Source organism: Dipteris shenzhenensis, chromosome 10 (assembly GCF_047967505.1).
Source record: "Dipteris shenzhenensis isolate YYH24624 ecotype China chromosome 10, Dip_SZ_1.0, whole genome shotgun sequence".
NCBI lineage: Eukaryota > Viridiplantae > Streptophyta > Polypodiopsida > Gleicheniales > Dipteridaceae > Dipteris > Dipteris shenzhenensis.
In genome coordinates this window covers 26,338,106-26,359,309 of record NC_141605.1, presented here as the reverse complement: position 1 = coordinate 26,359,309, position 21,204 = coordinate 26,338,106, and the positions used below count along the sequence as shown (strand labels likewise).

The 21,204-nt window shown below is 44.6% G+C and overlaps 1 protein-coding gene across 1 annotated transcript in view; it reads right to left on the bottom strand.

Moving 5' to 3' along the window:
* Positions 1–16,953, bottom strand: part of LOC147897618 (putative sugar phosphate/phosphate translocator At3g11320) — a 37,000-nt gene extending 20,047 nt beyond the window's left edge. Inside the window, exons 1-3 of the mRNA XM_087380240.1 lie at positions 16,306–16,953; positions 15,824–15,927; positions 15,471–15,699 (exon numbers count right to left, since the gene is read on the bottom strand). Coding sequence (XP_087236366.1) covers positions 15,471–15,699; positions 15,824–15,927; positions 16,306–16,821 — 849 coding nt within the window. The 5' untranslated portion in view covers positions 16,822–16,953. The remainder of the gene's footprint in view (positions 1–15,470; positions 15,700–15,823; positions 15,928–16,305) is intronic.
* Positions 16,954–21,204: the final 4,251 nt, after the last annotated feature.

Below are 21,204 nucleotides of genomic sequence, written 5' to 3'. Positions count from 1 at the left end.
TGCTTATTGCCAGTAAATCTCAGCATGAGATTAGTGCTTTGAAGAAACAACTGCATAAGTCTTTTGACATGAAAGACTTGGGTGATGCAAATCATATTCTTGGCATGCGGATTACTCGTGACAGGTCCAAGGGACTTTTGTTTCTGTCACAGAAGGAGTACATTGACAAAGTACTGCAGCGGTTTAAAATGGAGGGGGGGAAGTCTATTAGTACCCCGTTGCCTCCACATTTAAAACTCAGCAGTAAGGACAGCCCCAGATCAGATGATGATAAGGCTGAAATGGCCAAGGTTCCGTATGCATCTGCAGTTGGTTCTTTGATGTATGCCATGGTTGCCACTCGTCCGGATATTGCCTTTGCGGTGGGAGTCATCAGCAGGTATATGGCAAATCCAGGCAAGAGGCACTGGGAAGCAGTGAAAGGTGTCTTGAGGTATCTCAAGGGTACCAAAGACTTGTGCATATGCTATGGTAGGCAGGATGCATTGGTGCATGGTTTTACAGATTCAGACTATGCAGGGAATGCAGATAACCGGAAGTCTACTACCGGTTATATTTTCACATTTGCAGGAGGTGCTATATCATGGGTGTCTGGGTTGCAGAAATGCGTTGCACTGTCAACTACTGAAGCTGAATATGTTGCAGCCACTGAGGCTTGCAAGGAAGCAATATGGCTTACTCGGCTGGTGGGAGATTTGGGCATTACAGGAGATATGCCAGTTTTGCATTGTGATAGTCAGAGTGCTATCATGTTGGCAAAGAATCCGGTCTTTCATCAAAAGACCAAGCACATTGACATTTCATCATGGGATTAGGATAAGACCATTCTTATTTTATGGTCTTGTATACAGTAACTGTATATTGCTGTAATTTTTATTCTTTTCTCCCCTTTTGGCACATTGGCCTTTAGGTGGGAGGTTGTTGGGGTAAAGGCACATTGCCACCCCTTTATTAAAGATAGGACACCTATGACTGTCTTAAGACAGTCATAGGGCAAAACCTAATCCTAATAAAACTAATGAGTTTGTGGTGTGGCTCATCACTTCACACCCGCACACTTGGAGTCTCTCTCTTACTCTCACTCTCTCCCTCTTGCTCTTCTTCCCCCTTCAGGCCTTTCAGTAGGCAGATACGGGCTAGAGTGCTATCCGTGGGAACAAGGGTCAGTAGGATTGTTTTTCGCTTTCTCCGCTTTTCTTGGCACACGTGTGGTTTTCTTGGCTTTGCTTGGCGGACACTCTTCCCTGAGGTTATATAGGGAGGGCCAAGGCCATGGTTGCACACACCCAGCCAAGGAGGAGCAGAGCATGGATCTACTAGCGCAACCTTTCACCAGTCGGTATGGGACACCAAGGGAGAGGTACGTCTTGCAAGGCTGGCAGTTCCCATGAGGCTCTTTAGCATGTGGCTCGGGGCGGATGCTCAGATTCTACAGGTTCAAGACCCATGAGCATCATGGTTGGGTGGTGAGTTGCCTGCATCGGATTCTAGTGTGGTAGACCAAGGTTTTGATGGGGTTAGATCCTGCGAGGTCGTGTCAATAATGGCAGCAAAACTATCAACAGAACTAGGCTACACAAATATACACACATGCCTGAGGAAAACTCCCAATAAAACCCACACGCATTCACACAGCAGGAACTCAAAATTAGGGCAGCAGAAAGGGAGCAAAGGGCAGGGAATAGACAGAAACCAGAGGAGAAGAGCCAGATGACCTGTGCAGAGCACATAAGGCCTCGGGAGGTGTTTTACAACAAGTGTGAGTAGAGAACGAAGGCCTAGAAAGTTGAATGACAGATTGGAGGACCCAAAGGTGGTCACGGGAAGGCTTAAAACCCCAAGGGGGGCTGGCTATCCAACCTGTGTGTGTGTGTGGTGTGCAACGTGTGAGAGGTGAGAGTGGGGGAGCGTGGAGCAAGAGCTATGGCGTGCCTCCTTCTTGCAGCAACTTTAATTAGGGGTTCCATCACACCCCAACAGTCTTCTGCTCTCCTTGGTGGCTTATTCGAAGGCCTTCTGTTGCTGCGACCTGTCTTCAAGCTCGTGAGCTCTTTGAGGAAGGGGAGTATGTCATGTGCACGCTAGGGACAGGTAGGCAGATACGGGCTAGAGTGCTATCCGTGGGAACAAGGGTCAATAGGATTGTTTTTCGCTCTCCGCTTTTCTTGGCACACGTGTGGTTTTCTTGGCTTTGCTTGGCGGACACTCTTCCCTGAGGTTATATAGGGAGGCCAGGGCCATGGTTGCACACCCAGCCAAGGAGGAGCAGAGCATGGATCTACTAGCGCAAGCTTTCACCAAGCGGTATGGGACGCCAAGGGAGAGGTACGTCTTGCAAGGCTGGCAGTTCCCATGAGGCTCTCTAGCCTGTGACTCGGGACAGATGCTCAGATTCTACACGTTCAAGACCCATGAGCATCATGGTTGGGTGGTGAGTTGCCTGCATCGGATTCTAGTGTGGCAGACCAAGGTTTTGATGGGGTTAGATCCTGCTAGGTCGTGTCAATAATGGCAGCAAAACTATCAACAGAACTAGGCTACACAAATATACACACATAGCCTGAGGAAAACTCCCAATAAAACCCACACGCACTCACACAGCAGGAACTCAAAATTAGGGCGGCATAAAAGGGAGCAGAGGGCAGGGAATAGACAGAAACCAGAGAAGAAGAGCCAGATGACCTGTGCAGAGCACATAAGGCCTCGGGAGGTGTTTTGCAACAAGTGTGAGTAGAGAACGAAGGCCCAGAAAGTTGAACGACAGATTGGAGGACCCAAAGGTAGTCATGGGAAGGCTGAAAACCCCAAGGGGGGCTGGCTATCCAACCTATGTGTGTGTGTGTGTGCAGCGTGTGAGAGGTGAGAGTGGGAAAGCGTGGAACAAGAGCTATAGCGTGCCTCCTTCTTGCAGCGACTTTGGTTAGGGGTTCCATCACACCCCAACAGTCTTCTGCTCTCCTTGGTGGCTTATTCGAAGGCCTTCTGTTGCTGCGACCCGTCTTCAAGCTCGTTGGCCCGGTTCTTTGCTGCGTTTAGGCATTCTCTACACTGGCGCATTTGGTTCTACGCCCCTTGAGTTTCCTCAACATGCGTGCAGATTTCAGCGACCTTCCTACTGTCGCCACCTTTCTCCTTACCTATTTTTTCTGCTCTTTTACTCGTTTCTCTCTTCTGCGTCTAGGGGTTTCTTTTAGCAGTGCTATGTGACAAAATATGAAGAGGGGAGAGGAGAAGAGTGGAGATGAGGAGAGAGGGCACAGCTAGAGAGCACACCACAAATGACTAACTGTACACTAGATTTAGTTGAAAAAATAGAATATATACAAATCCTTTTGGGTTAGGGTTAGGGGATCTAACCCTTTCCTTTATAGCACTCTATAAGGTTAGTGCTATGCACATATGATCACGTGATCGTGCTATGCACACATGATCACATGATGTTGAGCGTGAACTCTCAACACCTTCCCTCAAGATCAACATCATGAAGTAGGCCTTCCCTCAAGATGATGATTCTGGGGAATCGAAGAAGGACTGAGCATTACATTCCATCACACCTCTTTAATGGGAATGTCCTTCCTCTGCATCAAACCAAGAGCTAGTCGATGTTTCTCGAATAGCTCTTTACCGAGTGGTTTGGTAAAGATGTCTGCAACATTCTCTTTGCTATCACAATGCTGCAGTGTGATGTCACCAAGTAACACTCTTTCTCTGACATGAATGTGCTTTGTCCTAGAGTGATATACTGGATTCTTGGCCAATGCTTGAGCCGATTGATTATCGCAGTATATTGTTGTTGGCTTTGACTCATCAAAGTAATCTGTTTCTGACAATAGTCTTATAAGCCATATGGCCTCACATGCACCTGTAGTGAGTGCTCTATATTCTGCTTCAGTCGAAGACAAAGAAACAGTTGGTTGTTTGTTTGACAACCATGATATAGCACCTTGACCAAGTAAAAATGCATATCCCTGTGTCGATCTCCTGGTCTCATGATCTCCGGCATAGTCACTGTCACAGTATCCATGCAACCATGGATGACTTCCTCTATATTCTATCCCAAACTGTCTTGTACCTCTGATGTATCTCAAGACTCTTTTGGCTGCATTCCAATGAGACTGTTTTGGATTTGCCATAAACTGTGCTAGTGAGCTTACTGCATAGCAAATATTTGGCCGTGTGATTGTCAGATATATAAGAGATCCGATGAGCTGCATGTAGTATCTGTCATTGACTGTAGACTTTTCTGAATCTTTAGTAAGTTTCAAACTCTGTTCCATGGGAGTGGCTGCAATCTTGCAATCTGACATATGAAACTTCTTCAGGAAACTGTCAACATACTTGAGCTGACTCATGAATGTGCTATCTATAACTCTCCAAAACTCAATTCCAAGACAATTGTGCATAAGTCCAAGATCTTTCACGTCGAACTCTGCAGATAAGTCTTGTTTTAGTTTTCTGATGAAGCTATCCTTGCTTCCTGTCACAATCAGATCATCTACGTACAAAAGTGCAATAGTAATGTCTTCCCCTTGAACTTTGTAGCAGAGAGTATGATCTGCATTGGATTTCATGCATCCCAGATTAGCAAAATACTTGTCGATTCTGTTATACCAACTTCTGGGTGCTTGCTTTAAGCCGTAGAGACTTTTCTTGAAATGGCAAACCTTATTCTCATTTTCTGGTTCAACATAACTTGCTGGTTGTTCCATGTAGACTTCCTCGTCTAGATAACCATTGAGAAATGCATTCTTGACATTGAGCTGATACACATTCCATTTACTGAGTGTCGCTAGTGATATCAAGAACCGTATGGAATCCATCTTTGCTACTGGAGCATAAGTCTCATCATAGTCTTGACCATATTGTTGTGCAAATTCTTTTGCAACTAGTCTGGCTTTGTATCTCTGAATACTTCCATCTAGATTGTACTTCACTTTGTATACCCATTTGTTTGCGATGGCTTTCTTTCCTAGTGGAAGGTCGCATAATTCTCAAGTGTTATTTTTATACAAAGCATCCATTTCTTCATTCATAGCAGTTTGCCATTCTGGCTTGCCTATTGCGTCTTCGAAGTACACTGGCTCTTCTGTAGCCATGATGGTAGTCATAAGAGCATAGTTGGTGGTTTTCACCTGAATTGCTTTGCCTTTATGAGCATATGTCAATATGGCTGGAGGTCTACTTTCCCTAGTAGACCGTCTGAGCTACTATGGCTCTGCTTAGGGTGTTACTGGCAATTCTTGCTCTTCTTCATCAACCTGTTCTGTAGATGATTGTGAAGTCGATGCTTCTATCTCCTGTGTAGGTGAGGTTTTCCATTCTGATTCCTCATCAAAGATTACATCTCTGGAGATAATGACCTTGCGGTTGATGGGATCATACAATTTGTATGCTTTGCTTTCTTCACTGTAGCCAACCATGATGCATTTGCGTGACTTCGCATCCAATTTCCTACGATGATCATTATGTATGTGGGCATATGCTATGCAACCAAATATGCGGAGATGCCCAATGTGTGGCTTGTGTCCAGTGAATGCTTCATAAGGAGTCATACCCTGTATCGGTTTGGTAGGAAGCCGATTAAGCAAATAGTTTACAGTGGCTATTGCTTCTACCCAATACTGATTCGTAAGATGCTTTTCACTAAGCATTGCTCTAGCACTATCTGCTAAAGTCCCATTCTTCCTTTCAGCTCTTGCATTCTGCTGAGGAGTATCTACACATGTGAATTGTCTTCGAATGCCGTGACTTCTGCAAAAGTTCATGAATGCTGAAGACATGTATTCACCTCCTCTATCTGATCTCATGACCTTGGTCTTTCTGCCCGTCTGGTTTTCTACCATGGCTTTGAATTCTTAAAATCTGAAAAACACTTCAGATTTCTCTTTCAGAAAGTAGACCCAACAATATCTGCTGTAGTCATCGATGAAAGTCAAGTAATAAAGTGAACCATTTATGCTGCGGGTCTGGACATAACCCCATACATCTGTATGTATCAAATCAAGAATACCTCGTGCACGAGAGGTACTTCTGACAAAGTTGGTTCGCTTTCGTTTGCCGAAGCAACATGCTTCGCAAACCTTTCCAAGAAACTGTAGCTTTGGAACCCCGATTGCCATATTTTGATTCCTGAGATCTAATAAGTACTTGAAGTTGACATGACCATATCTCTTGTGCCATTTTGCAGAGAGTGGCATCTGTTGCGGTTGAGCTGACATGGCATGCTTATCTAGTACTGTAGCTAGCATTCTGTGTTAGCGTCCTTCCTTGACACCTTTTGCTACTAGTTGACATCTTTTGGATTTGTCTCTGATAGTGCATTCATCACCGTCAAAGATGACTCTGTAGTTGTGTTCCGTCATTTGACCTACTGACAAAAGATTCTTGCTAAGCTTCGAAACATAGAGCACATCTTTCACCAATCCTTTCGTACCAGTGAAATTGTTCATAGGGATAACACATGTCCCTTGATTTGGATTCGGTGCATTGTTTACTGTATATATGACATTCTTCTAATGGCTTTATTTCTGTGAACCATTCCTGATGATTTGTCATGTGAGATGATGCACCGCTGTCGATATACCAAGGATCATGTTCCACTTGGTCGACTTGATAGCTGTAATCCTATTTGAGATTGTAATCAGTGTCTGGGTACACTATATCAGTCTGATGCATTTTCTCGCCCATGTTCATTTGCAAAATGACTGTGACTAGAATGTCCACCACGATGATTTCCTCTGCCTCGAGAATTCCCTCGATTACTGCTGGATTGACCGCCTTGGTCGTACTGCTTCTTGCGGCAATCTCTTTCATAGTGTCCAAACTTGTAACGGTAGTTACACTGGATGTTTGACACATTGGTGGATGCATTCCCTCGTCCTTGAAATCTTCCTAGGTTGGAATGATTTCCTCTTTGCTGATTCTAATGTTGTTGAGGATGATGCTGATGCTGATGTTGATTCTGACTTTGATTTTGTTAATGATAACCACTTTTCTGATATGATCTACCTCTGCCTCTGCCTCTGCCTGAAGCTGTGAATGCCTGATCATTAGAATGACCTTTACGTGCTTGAATAGCTTGAGTCCTAAGTTCTTCACCAAGTAGGACTGACTGAAGTTCTTCCAGTGTCGAAATTTGCCGTTGGATGGTAATACTCTAGACTAGATTCTCGTATCCCTCTCCTAGTCCATTCAGGATTACTTAAACCATTTATGCGGGATTCATAGTCTCTCCTGCCGCTGCAAGTTGATTGTTGTAGTCTTTTATGCGGAGTACATAAGCATGATCGGTTTCACTACTGTTGCGGAAACTCTGGTTGATTTGGTTTCTCAGGGTGAGAATCCTGGATGTGTTCTTGGACTCGTAGAGAGCTGCGAACATATCCCATGCTTCTTTCGATGTCTTGACTGTGTTGAGCTGTCCTAGCATGACATCTTGTACATTCTGCTTGATCAGATGATAGGCATACTTGTCTTTCTTATCCCATTCTGCCTGAGCTCGGGCGATGGCAGGATCTGCTACTAGTGCGAAAACTGTTTGTGTAGCTGTAGATCCCGTTGTTGATGCTGTGACAACAGATGGAGTAGAGCTAATGGTGGCTCAATCATCCAATGGTCTCATTGACGTACTCCCATTTGTCATGAAGTACAAGAATAGCCTCCATTCGGTATTTCCATGTACCGTAATTGGAGTTGTCTAACTTAGCAGATGCCTCCAGATTGAGGTTGCTAGTCGACATGATGCAAGAAATGTACTTAAAAGTGTCGTGAAAATCCCTGTATGAATCAACTGCAAATACATTGTCTATGCCAAGTGAAATCTCTGAACCGTCGGTGAAGATAGGACTGCAATATATAAAATCTAATGTGTATTACAAGGCTTGTGGCAATGATGCCGGGAATAGCCAAGAGGCTTTACAAGGCTGAAATGATGTACACGATGCCGTGAGATAGCCGAATAGGCTTTACAATGGTGGCATGTGTGTGTGAAATCAAGTGCTATCTGCCCACTGAATCAATCTGCAATGCCTCTGTACTCTCTGAAGTCTACTCACTGAGCTGATGAACGAAGGTTTCAGATAATGTAATGATGTGAAACCATATGTGAGCGTATGGACGGACTCCGAATAAATACTAGTCGAAAATTTCGGGCATGGCTTAGATTGGCAACTTGGGAAAATTCAAAGCATCCCCTCTATGGCAATCTAGTCTACTTTGATCTAGTCTATACCAACCGTCGATCGATGAAAGAACAGCAAATAATTCCTTTTCTTTTGTTCTTTTTAAGTACTGGATCAGATGCGTCGATGTAGAGGCGAATGTGCGTGAAGGAAGTGGTTTCGTTGGCGAGGCTAAAATGTGAGTGTAACTTGCACCGAAATATGCGCGTGATGTAACGAGCGCGTAGAGCACGAAAAAACGAGCAACTTTTTTTTTTGGAGCGATCTAGGTGGAGGGGCAAAAGGAGTGCAAATGTGCTCAATGATGATGTGTCACTATGGGTCACATGTAGTGTGACCTGGCACTGTGCCTACCAAGAGGTGTGCCAGTGAAGCCTGTGCTGAGGTGACACAGATGATGTCAGCAGATGACATGGCAATGATGACGTGGCAGTGATGACGTAACAAATGACGTGACAGAGGTGACGTGGACTACTGAGCTGATGTGGCATTCGTGCCACGTGTCAAGAATTAAGAGCTTATCTGCCACGTGACAGATAAGATGACGTGGCATATGACCAGCCTGATGCTGACGTGGCAAACTAACGAGACTACTAACGTGGCATGGAGATAGGATATGCCACGTGTCGTGATTTAGCTTATCGAAATCTTTTGAGGTGCTAACAGAATCTTAAAGATTCCGTCATCTTCTCCGTCATTGGCCGTTCGGAGAAGAGCTGCTGTCGAAAACTAAAAACACAAGCTTTTCGTTGCTAGAGCCCTTGGAGTCTCAAACTAGTTACTGGAGATGGAGTAGACCGTTTGCTCGCGTCTGGAGCTGAGGTGTCGCTGGGCTAGGAGCTGGTGCTACGAGTCGTGCGTATGCACTTGCGTTGGAGAGCCAGTGCCCGTGGCTGACTGTAGAGCTAGTCCTCTGATGCGTGAAGGTCGTTTGAGGAAGGCGGCTTCGATGGAGCTTTAGAGCTCAAAGGCGATGTGGCTCATAAGCACTGTCATTGTTGACATGATGCTACTGCGTAGGAGCTCGAAGATGCGATCGTTGTGGAAGATGACGTAGGAGCCACTATTGTCAATCCGCCTACTATGAGGCTGCTGCTAGAGCTCGGTGCTTGAGGCTTGGAAGCTGAGCCGAGGAGCCTGGGAGCTACAGGGTCGTTGAAGCTTGGGCTTTCATTGTAGCTACGGGCTCTTGGAGCGGGCGATGTGCTTGATGCCTAGAGCTGCTGTAGGAGATCCGCATGCAGGTTGATGGAACCGCTCGGGAGGCACTAGCGTTGATGGTGGCTGTTAGTTGGGGCGTCGAAGGTTGCAGAGCTATGTAGCTTCGCATCGTTGGTGTGGAGGCCATAGGAGTCGCTGAGGAGGTTTGTCGTTTGAAAGATGCAACGTCGTGGGCTGGCCTTAGAGGCTAAAGAGATCCGTGGGCGTTGTTGGAAAGAGCAATCCTTCGGGAGCGGTTTTGCAGAGGCTAAGGTATGTTGCAAGGCTGGTTGAAGAGGCCTGAGGCGTCGAAGCAGTCGTTGTTGAGCCGCATCCCGTGTGTGAGTAGGAGAGCCGCTTGGAAGGTAGGCTTGTTGTTTGGAGGCAGCCCGTCGATAGAGGCAGTCAAGGGTCGTCTCAATTGGCTATGAGCTTCATGAGCCCTTGTCGGAGCAGTGGTCGATGGCTTCTGCTTATTGAGGAGCTATTGCTTAGCCACGAGCAACCATGGAGACATGGAACAGAGTCTCTTCCTCTCAATGAGCACGCAAGCAATTTCTCTCTATTTCTTTCTTCTCACAAAACTAACTCTCTCTCTCTCTCACTGAAGCATAGAAAACTCATCTCTCTCACACAGAGAATGAAACACACTCAGAATCTCTCTCAATGAACTCAGTGAACACGCGATGGACTCTCTCTCACACAAGAATCTCTCAGCGGAAATGAATGGACGGAAATTTTTCCAATGAACGAAAATTCTCTACGGAAGTGAACTCTCACGAGAACACTCGAGAACTCTCAATCTCACAATCTCTCTCAAGGATCGCAATGCCTCAACGAAAGGCAAGGGAGCTCTGATACCATGACAAAATATGAAAAGGGGAGAGGAGAAGAGTGGAGATGAGGAGAGAGGGCACAGCTAGAGAGCACACCACAAATGACTAACTGTACACTAGATTTAGTTGAAAAAATAGATTATATACAAACCCTTTTAGGGTTAGGGTTAGGGGATCGAACCCTTTCCTCTATAGCACTCTATAAGGTTAGTGGTATGCACATATGATCATGTGCTGGTGCTATGCACACATGATCACATGATGTTGAGCGTGAACTCTCAACACTATGTCGTCTATTTCTGATGTCTTCTTTGTGCTCCTTGTTTTTACCTTTGTTCTCTTTTTCGTCTGTTTATAGAATTTCATTTTTTCCTTTCCAAGCTCGCTTTGGGGAGGTTTTTTTACTCGCCCTGTTATTCCTCTTTCTTGCATATAGCACCTATTTTTATCCTTTTTTTGGGCTGTCTTAAGACCTTACTATGTCACTATGCATAAATTTCTTCATCCTTTCTTCTTTCTTCATTTACAATGGCAACTTATGAATTCAAAAAGACTTTCGATAAAGAACGATTGCTCAAAACAAGAAGCAAGAAGCAAAAGCAGGCTTTGCGTCAAGATGACCCTGTCTACCCCTCACAGGAGGCACAATTAGTTTTCGATGTAATGCATCAAGGGTTTGAAGACACAAGGAAGGGCTGGAAAGATGCTCCTCCAACTGTTGGAATTATGGTGGAGGTTGATCAAATAGTAGACCCAGTACACGGGAATACGCTAATCACGCTCTCATTATCTTCTTCCTAGGTCGTATGCCTGTTGCAACTTGATGTGGGCAATTGGTTAACAAGAACTTTGGGAGGTTGTTTTGTACGCAAGGTGCATTATGCAGCTAAGGGCTTTTTTGAAGTTATCATTGCAGATGAACAGCACAAACAATCCCAAATCAAACCTCTACTATGAGAGGATTGAGGTGCATAGACAAAGGCAAATTCAAATAGCTCTCCTTGGATAAGACACTGTATAACAATCCATCTGCCTTGGTTATCATTAAGAGCAACAGGTGGCTGAAGATCATACTGTGGCGTTCATCTACAACAGCTTTTTTGAAGTTATCATGGCAGATGAACAGCACAAACTCGTAATACTCATATGTTGGCCTCTGAGAGGCATCATTGGTCTCAATTATTGCTTCAGCTCAGCCTTTACCTAGATGAATCCAAGAACATTCCCAAACTCATCCTCTAAAAACACAACATAGTGCAGTTTCAATCTCACGATAGTCACTCGTAAGATTGAAAACCATAAACTCCATCACGCATAGCAGGGACTAGCTACTATGACATCCCCATTGACGTCATCAGCGCCCAACAGTGGGTGTAGACCATAGTATAAAAGTATGCTCTCACACATACAAATCCACAGACATTGCCAACGCTTTTGACACGGTTCAATGGGATTTCATTTCACAGATCATGCAAGCTTTGGGTTTTGGCACAAAAATGCAGCATGTTACTTACTGGTTGTATAATGACAATAAAACTGCTTGTATTTTGTCTGGGGATATTTCTGATAATTGGACTCTCTGTTGTTCGAGTCACCACGGATGTCCACTTAGTGCACTTTTGTATGCGATAGCCACGCATCCAATGCTTCAATACATGGATCATCTTGTGACTACAAACATGTTGCATGGATTGGAAATTCCTGAAAGTCGCACTATGGTTGCTCAAGCATATGCTTATGATTCTTTTTTTACTCCAAAGAATACTAAGAGGGATCTTTCTTCCCTTATGCATGCTCTATCATTATACGGCCCGGCCGCTAGTCTACATTTGAATTTCAAGAAATCTAAGCTTTTGCCATTGCATTCTAAAGACTGGCATAGTCTTTTATGGCCGAGGGAAATTGTTCCGTCTACTTAGTTAGTTCGTCATCTTCGTTAACCTTTGGGCTGGACGATTAGTCCTCGTCAACAAACTGACTGGGTGCTTGCAAAATCGAAGAAACAATTGGAATGCTGGAAACTAGCAACTTGGCCATTACATGTTCGCCTAAGAATAGTCCAATCCATTTTGGTGGCATACATTCAATTTCACCAGCCTTTGATCATGTTTGGCAAGGCAGACGTTACATGCTTTATGTCAACCATTATGGAAACTTTTTGGCATTCCAAACATGGCCTGAAAAGTTTGAGATTGCTTTCAATGCAACGTCTCTGCTCACCAAAGATGCATGGGGTTTAAATATTCTCAACATTCATATGCATATCCCTGCTCATAAGGGCAAAATGATGCTGCAATTTCTGCAAGGAGATCAACCTTGGGCTACCATGATGCGCTCTTTGCTTTCGCACGTTACCACCTCTACTTTTGGTTATTGGCAGCCCACTCACTGGGATTTTTTACTTGGTAGAATTGATGGCAAGATCAAAGGCTGTCCTTTGGTCTCCAAAATGATATTTGATTGGAAGCATATCCTTTCACACTTGGAATAGCATGGCCGTGACTCTTTACAGGGCAATTCTTTATGGGCTGAAAGTATACATTGGTCAAAGGCCTTTGATCCTCCGTTGGCTTTACAGGAACCTAGACGTTCCTTCTTTATTACTTTCAAAGGGGTCCGCTCTGTGGCAAATGTGATTCATGATGATGGTACCACATACCTTTTCCTTTGGCCACCACGAAATAGGTTTTAGGGATGCATTATCGCCCTTTGTGGCAAACCATTGCTCACATGCTCCATACACCTAAATGAATCCAGGAACATTCCCAAACTCATCCTCTAAAAACACAACATAGTGCAGTTTCAATCTCACGATAGTCACTCATAAGATTGAAAAGCATAAACTCCATCGCGCATAGTAGGGACTAGCTACTATGACATCCCCATTGAGGTCATCAGCGCCCAACAATGGGTGTGGACCATAGTATAAAAATATGCTCTCACACATACACATCCACACACCCACACATACTTTCTGTCGGCACTCCGTAGGTGAAGGGCAGACTCAGCCATGACGAAGGCTAGCACTAAAGGAGAAGGCTAATCAAAAAGTAGTCCAAAATCTCTTCATTCAAGCTACAACTACTTGTGAAGTCCAAACGATTTCATTTTAGTCTCTCCCAAACGAGCATCTAAATCTAGCTGATAGGGCACATGCTTCAGACCTTTCTGCCAATAACCCCACTTGAGCTTTAGAACAGGCTTGAAGATTGGACTCCTCATTCCCCAGGATCATCAGCCCATCCTTTGAGATTATCTCACGGTATCTCCTTTGTACAAGGTTCTTTGGCCCCCACCTTGGGTTTCTGATAAGGCAAATAAACTATGGCGCATGAATCGCCCAGTGAAGTGGTGGAGGAAGAGATTGCAAAGTTCCTCTTCGACAACAGATTTTTTTGTGGCGGGTGATGCTAGGGATCTTTCCGTCAGGACAGCTTTTAGCACACAGACACATTGCTCCTGCTGTTTGTCACTGATGTTTGCCTCCACAGGAATCTATGCCTCATCTCCTTTGACATTGCCCACACACTAAAGACTTTTGAGTCTTCTTCAGCAACATTTGAGAACTAGTTAGGCAAGCATTTCTGGCTTTTTGGGATTCATCCACGCTGACAGGAGTTTGAGTTATTTTTCTTCTGGGTTCATTACTCGGCACTATGGACTCTATGGAAATATTGAAATCATAGAGTCTTTGGTGATCCTACTTTTTCTACCTATCCTTTTATTAGACGCTCACTGCAGCAATCTCTTCTTTCTGCAGACTCATTACATGGACTATGATGTATACTCGTCATAAACTGAGATTTTCAGTTGATGTACTTTTGAGCTCTCCTTTCGGGGATGCTACTGTGTAATATAAAGCAACAAAATCTCCACACCTGTGTGTGTGAGAGAGAGAGAGAGAGATGAAGCTCTTCCTGTGCACAGTTTGTTTTAAGCTGTGCCCCCTGAGGAAGAGATGCTTGAATGCTATCATACACTTCCATCAAGTCAAATGACACTGGTCATTCACTCAATCTTGTAGCATGTTGCAGACCATGTTGATTTAACAAGACAGCCGGGCACCCCTGACTAGGAGCCATAGGTCCAATACTCAATCCAACAGCCTATGCAACCTGAGTAGATGTCATGTCAAAAACACAGTTTGCTAGCTCCTACGTGGCATATAGCAACTGGTCTGCCGTCTATAGAAGTGTACGTGTTGTAAAAGTTGTCCACCCCATGAGTAAAAAGCATTCCAAGGGTCCCATGGCAATCATAGACACAATCATATTCCTTCTGCTTTGTACAACTTTCTTAGATTCAAGAAAGAAACAAACTGATAAAAAGTGAGCAGAGTCAGATGATCGCCTGCTTTAGTCCTAGCAGGACAATTGAGACATGCTTGAATTATTATTAATCGTAACACATGAGCAATGCACAGCCATTATCCCTCTCTTCCTATACAAGACAACACCCTCCCAATCCAAGACTCCATAGTCATTGATCTACTCAGATTTCATATGAGAGAGAGAGAGAGAGAGAGAATATCTCTGCACAGAAGCAGTGATGGAAAAGCATCTCTAAGCTTTTTTCAATTTTTGCATGTACAATGGCAAGTTGAACTGGCATAGCAAACAAAGTCCACTTAACAGCTACAAAAACATACAATGGCACCGAACACGAATGGTGACAAGCATAATCATGTGTCAGCATAGGAGGCTCTACTTATATAAAACAGCGGATCCAGTACAGCTAACCCATCCACATAGAAGCCTAATGGGTTGGGTACTAAACGTTGAATCCAAGCTAAGGGGGAGATGAGAGGACAAGCCCTTTGTCCTGACATCCTTTCTTGAAATCTCAGCCAAGGATTGAAGTACCCTGCATCATGCATCTAATCATACTAAGGCACTTTTGATAACTTGGAGCCATTAAATCGATACACAGCAAACCACACATTAGGAAGCGAAGTAGCCAAAGTGTGGCATGGGTCGGGTCTAAGGCACTTTTGATAACTTGGAGCCATCAAATCGATACACAGCAAACCACACATTAGGAAGCGAAGTAGCCAAAGTGTGGCGTGGGTCTCTCTCTCTCTCTCTGTGCAATTGTTGTCTAAAAAGATGCTATGCACGCGCGCGCGTGTGTGTGTGTGTGTGTGTGTGTGTGTGAGAGAGAGAGAGAGAGACTTTCAAGCAACAACACCCATCAAGATGTACGTGGTACAGACCAACGCAACAAGAACAAGCTGTCAACGATGCTAAAAACTGACCTGCAGTGTCAAGGCACTTGTGTGCTTGGTCACCAAGAAATTGGTCAAGTTCACGAAGTAAGCCATAGCTGAATTGACGACAAGGTACAAAACTATTCGTGAATCTTGCCTAGCCAAAGCAATTGTAATCCGCAGCACATTGGGCTCCATAAGCATGGTTGCTGGCAGCAGCACAATGACTGCAATCGGCGCCATGTATAGAAGCAGATTCATCGAGTTCAACTTTTCCCTGTTTTGAAAGAGAACAGAGTGACAGATCCTTAGACCGATAAAGTACTTGCCAGAGACCTAAATAGAGCAAACGCTACACAGAAAAGGCCATCATTCCATTGGGAATGCAAGCATCCACTTACCCTTCAGAAGACAGTAATATCCCTTGCAAAACTGACTTAAGAGCTCGAGCAGCAGTGGCACCAACACACATGATGAAGCCGTGAAGATGAAAGCTGGGCTCGCCCTGCCCCAAACAGGACAAAGTTAGATCAATAGATATTATGCAGACATTCCATGAGAGAAATCCACTGACAATCGTTCAAGTGCAGATCGAGATCCTCGATGGAGCCCAAACTCGAAATTAATCGACTAGTAACAATTCGTAATGCAATCACGAAATGGATGAACAAGACCTCGCCAACTTCAGCTTCCGAGTGACACACAACAAGAGAAATTATATAACGTATACTCAAATGGGCAAAGGATGGAATCCCAAAAAGCAAAGTGTAAGGGTGTATCAAACAGAAATCCTAAAATCGTTCACCCTGGAGCGCTCAAGACGGTGGCCAACCAACCATTCGATTTGGGTATGAATGTTACATAATAAGGTAAAATCACATACCCCACTGGCTATAACAACACCGGCTACCACCGGCACCAACGTGGCGTAAGTTAGCCAAGCTTCCCTCTTCATAGACACCAAGTAAGCGAAAACTGCCGTAAAGAAGGGAGTGGTTGCCCCGACAGCTTGGTTGAACGACACGGGTAAATATCTCAATGATATGTTACCGCTCACCACAGAAGCACAAAAAATGACACTAAGAGCCGAAATCTTGGCAAGCTGCACGCGGGAGCGGATCGCTTGCATGGGCACCATCTTGAGCCAGGCGATCGCAATGTAGCTCAGGAGGGAGCAGGCGGTCATGTGGCACATGGTGAGGAAGATGGGGAACTTGAAGCCATAATTGGAGAGGAGGTACTTGTTGAGGAGGAGGACGCCGATGTTGGAGAAGTACCAGGAGGCGATAAGGGAGACGGTGAAGAATTGGTTGGAGAGTTTGGAGGAGGAGAGGGCGAGGGGTAGGTGATTGGGGAGGAGGTTTCCTTTCTTGTCTTTGGAAGAGGTGGTCATCAGCATTGCGAAGGAGATGGGAGGAGGGGAAGAAGATGGAGATGGAGATGGAGATGGAGATGGCTATGGCGAAGAAGAAAAAGATGATGAAGCTCGGCTATGGCGACGAAGCAGATGAAGCTCGGCTATGGCGATGAAGCAGAAAAATGAAGAAAATGAAGAAGATGATTTAAAAAACAGAGCTTTAAGGAAGATGGCCGGTAAATGAAATTCCGGCAACCCAACTTTTTCCGTCAGCCTAACTTTCCGGTAGCCCAACTTCCCGGCAGCCGGTAGCCCTACTTTTCCCGGTGCCCAACTTTCCGATCTCATCAGTTTAACCTCTTCTTCACTTTTGTTAATCCCCACCGCCCTCCTACCCTGGTTGTCATGCACACGCCCTCTCGACGTGCCTCTCTCCTTTGGAGGCAGCCTGCCTCTTGCTCTGCCTTTCTCCTTCAAACCCCACGCTAGGGATCACCACATCTTCCCTAATATACAATCAATTTCGGTCACATTGAAAACACACCAGCATGCACACACCCCACGAATGTGGCCCTCGGTCCTCTTTATCTTTTGGAGAGAGAGAGAGAGAGTGTGTGTGTGTGTGTGTGTGAGAGAGAGAGAGAGAGGTTTTATAATCTCAAGGTGGTATCAAAGGAAAGGAAGGGAGAGAGAGGGGGAGGGAGTTGAGGGGCGGTAGAGAGAAGAGGCAAAGACACACACTGTTTTGGTGAAATGACAAAGACACACGTTAGGACTCAGAAGGCCTCCTCCCCTCCTCTTGCCACGTGGCAACATAAGCCTTTTGCAACACATGGCTTCATATAGGAAGATAAAAAGATGACAAAGACATGCACGCAAGCGCACACACAAATCATTTCTCAATTTGGTAGCCATGTGGGCATCTGTAAAATAGTTATTAGAGAGAGAGCAAGAGAGAGGGGGGTGGCCCATTCCTTGTAAAATTCAATGTGTGGTTTGTTTATCCGCTTGTTTATCGGTTTGCTTCCTATTCTCAATTAGTTCAACTAGGGGCCCCTATTCTCAATTAGTTCAATTTGTTTATTAGCGTGTTTCATGTTGGCTTTCAAGTCCCTCCTTCAATAGATAGTTTTATTATAGCTAACAACCCATGGGCTCCTCATGCCATCCCTGCCTTGCCTAGTTTCCTCATCCAATAAATATTTTTAATACAACTAAAAACCATGCGGATTCGTAGTACTTCCATAAGCCTCCTTCAAAAATATTTCAACTACAATCAACACTATGGGTTCCTCATGCTTTCGTGAGACAATGTGCTTACCTAGTTTGCTTGTGAAGGTTGTATTTCGTAGCATGTAGAAACACACACTTTGCTATATCATAACTTAATCCACTTTGTGGTTTGTCAACTCCATATTTAATATGAATATGCTAATTCAATAGCTAGATACAATGAAAGCCTCTATCAAACAAAATCAATTCAAAATGTGAGCAATCTCTATCAAATGATCATGATCCCTAGGTTCGTCGTTCAAATGCCCACACCTAAATACACGCTTGATGACTGATTATATCTCATTTTAATGTGGTTGATGCTCAGTAATAAGATGCAAATACCATAGCATTTAATTGACTCAACTCACTAAATATTAATCAAGCATTACAAACTTTTACTTTGTTGATGATTTGATACTTGCTTGCTTCTAGTATCATAAGGGCATATCTTCTTAAGGTCAAAGTTCAAGATGTATTCAAGGTTAAGAGTTTGACACATTAAGTTCTATATGTAATCTCAAGATTTGATGATTTGACACATTCATGTATCCACCCATTCAATGATGTAATGCCCCTATTTGAACTTCCTATTTGAAATTCCTATGTCCATTTCTCAATGATAAAAGATCCTTAATCTAACAATTATATTGCGTGCGTGTGTGTGTGTGTGTTGGGGGGGGGGGGGTATGTGTGTTGTTTGTGTGTCCAACAACGCTTCTAGATTCCATATGGCAATAATTCCTTCATTTTTAAGTTGTGTTGACTTACAACAAAAGAATAACTACTATGCATAATTAATTTGAACTTTGAGCACCCCTTTCAAAATTGTTTTCCTAGATACGTAACTACGCCTTATTGATCTCCTCTTCTAACAAGCATAGCTTTTTTGGTTAACTTAGGCATTCCTTGGTGAGTGACCTCATTCATCGTGCATGCTTGTTTTGCTTATTGAGATTTGGGATGTCCTAGGCAGGAAGGGTGTGAAGAGATCAAGGGGTTCTCTGTTTGAGTGTGAATCAATGAGTGAGAGTAATACTATCTCAGAGTTGCTACAGGGTGAGGGTTTTGAGAAGGTCATCTTGGTCTAGGGTTTGAATGCATTGACTACCACGAATAATGTAAGTGGCGACAAGCGTTGATGTGTGGCTCTGAGTGTTGATGGAGCCTGCCTTGTCTATGGATTCCTCCTTGACTTAGCACCCCACCAATGTTAACCCTATGGCAACAAGGGCTAGAAGTGCAGTCTTAAAGGATGAGGATAGCCAAAATCCTCTCTAGAAAAGATCCAATCATACTTGCAAAATCAGGATCTAGAGAGAGAAAGGCTAAAAGCCTACACTTTCGGAGGTCCCTCTACTTTGTGTAGAGACCCAAAAGGTCCCCCCACTTTGTGTAGGGACCGAAAAGGTCCCGCCCAAAAGTGGAGAGACCAACATGTATAAGTATCTCTCAATGGAATAAAGCTCCCACTCTTTGGGATTCAATGTTCAAGCTCACTATTGTGTTCATGCAATTGATTTCCATTGCGTCCATGCTCTCTTACACTATTGTGTTCTAGCATGCCCTTACCCTTGCACTCTCTACCCTTGAACTCCCTCCTCCTCCTCCTCCCTTCTCCTCCATCTCCTCTTCCTCCCTCCCTTGAACTCCCTCCTCCTCATTCGCCCTTCTCCTCCATCTCCTCCTCCTCCCTCCTCCTCCTCCTCCCATCTCATTCTCCTTCCTCCTCCTTTCTCCCTCCCTTGAACTCCCTCCTCCTCCTCCTCCTCCTCCTTCCTCCTCCTCCCTCCTCCCTCCTCCTCCTCCCTCCCTTCTCGTCAACCCTTACCCCTCGAATCCACGAAGGAGACTAGCTCTCCACTCCTCAACCTTGGACTCCTCCTAAACCCTTCAACCCCCTCCTGAACCCTGGAACTCCTAGTTAACTCTCTCAACCCTACCCCCACTTTCAGCCCCAAAATCCCCTTCGAAACCCTTGAATTCCTGTGGAGGCGAGAGCCTCTATCAATCGTTATAATCAAGCCCTCTCTCTCTCTCTCCCCCTCCCCCCACGTTCTCTCTCTCTCTCTCTCTCTCTCTCTCTCTCTCTCTCTCTTTTCCCTCCCCCCCTCACCAGCCCTTCCCCCTCTCCCACTCTCTCTAAACCCCACCAGCCAAGGCGGCACCCATGCAAAGGCGACACCCATGTAAAGGCGGAGCCCACACGCGTGCCATCATGCGGTGATGCCCCACGACGCCCGCGGAAAGGCAGAGCCAGCTCGCGCGCCACAAGATGGCGGCGCCCACCAAGCCTTAGCCTTAAGGCTTTAGGCTAATTAATCCCCCCCCCCCTCTCCAAAAAAATTAAAAAAAAGAGACCCACCGAAGCCACCGCCCGCTGACCCCCCTAGGAAAAAAAGAGGGTTAAACTAACCCTGAACAAACTAACTATAGTTAGGTTAGTTAACATTAGGTTAGGTTAGTTGCCCACCGATTAGGTTAGTTGATCAGAGGGTTAGATTAACTTAACTATGGATCAATTAGAAATTAACTTTAGTTAGTTGGACTAACTATAGTCAAATTAATCATTATAGTTACATAAACTAGGTTAGGCTAAGGACTAGTTATGGTAACTGAGCCCAAACTAACTAGTAGTTAGTGCACAACCCTAGTTAGGTCAAAGGTCTAGGACCATTCACACTTGGCCCTAAAGACAAAAGGGTCCTTAAAATCCCCTAACTTTGAAGGTCCATATCTTGCCTGTTTGGAACCCAAATTGGACCCAGATTAAACCACAACTTCACACATGGAACCATTGAGCTATGAGAAATTTTTCCAGCCAATCCCACACCATTTAGGCATCCATAAAACACCTTAATTTGTGCCCCCGTGCGGGTGACTTTTTCGCACTAATTCGCTCATAAAATTCCGTTGAGAGCTTCGATTGACAATCCGTCTACACCGGCACATTTTCCCACTCACGTGGAACAATACTAGGCATGTTTTTAACACGACGGTCCCTATGACACTAACACATCTCTAAACCCCTAACAATTTTAACTCCTATTTTGGGAACCCGTATCATGGCCGTTTAAAGAATAAATTGCACTCGGATTAAACCTAGATTTCATGCATGTAAAGATCTATTGTAAATAAAGTGTTTCAACGTGT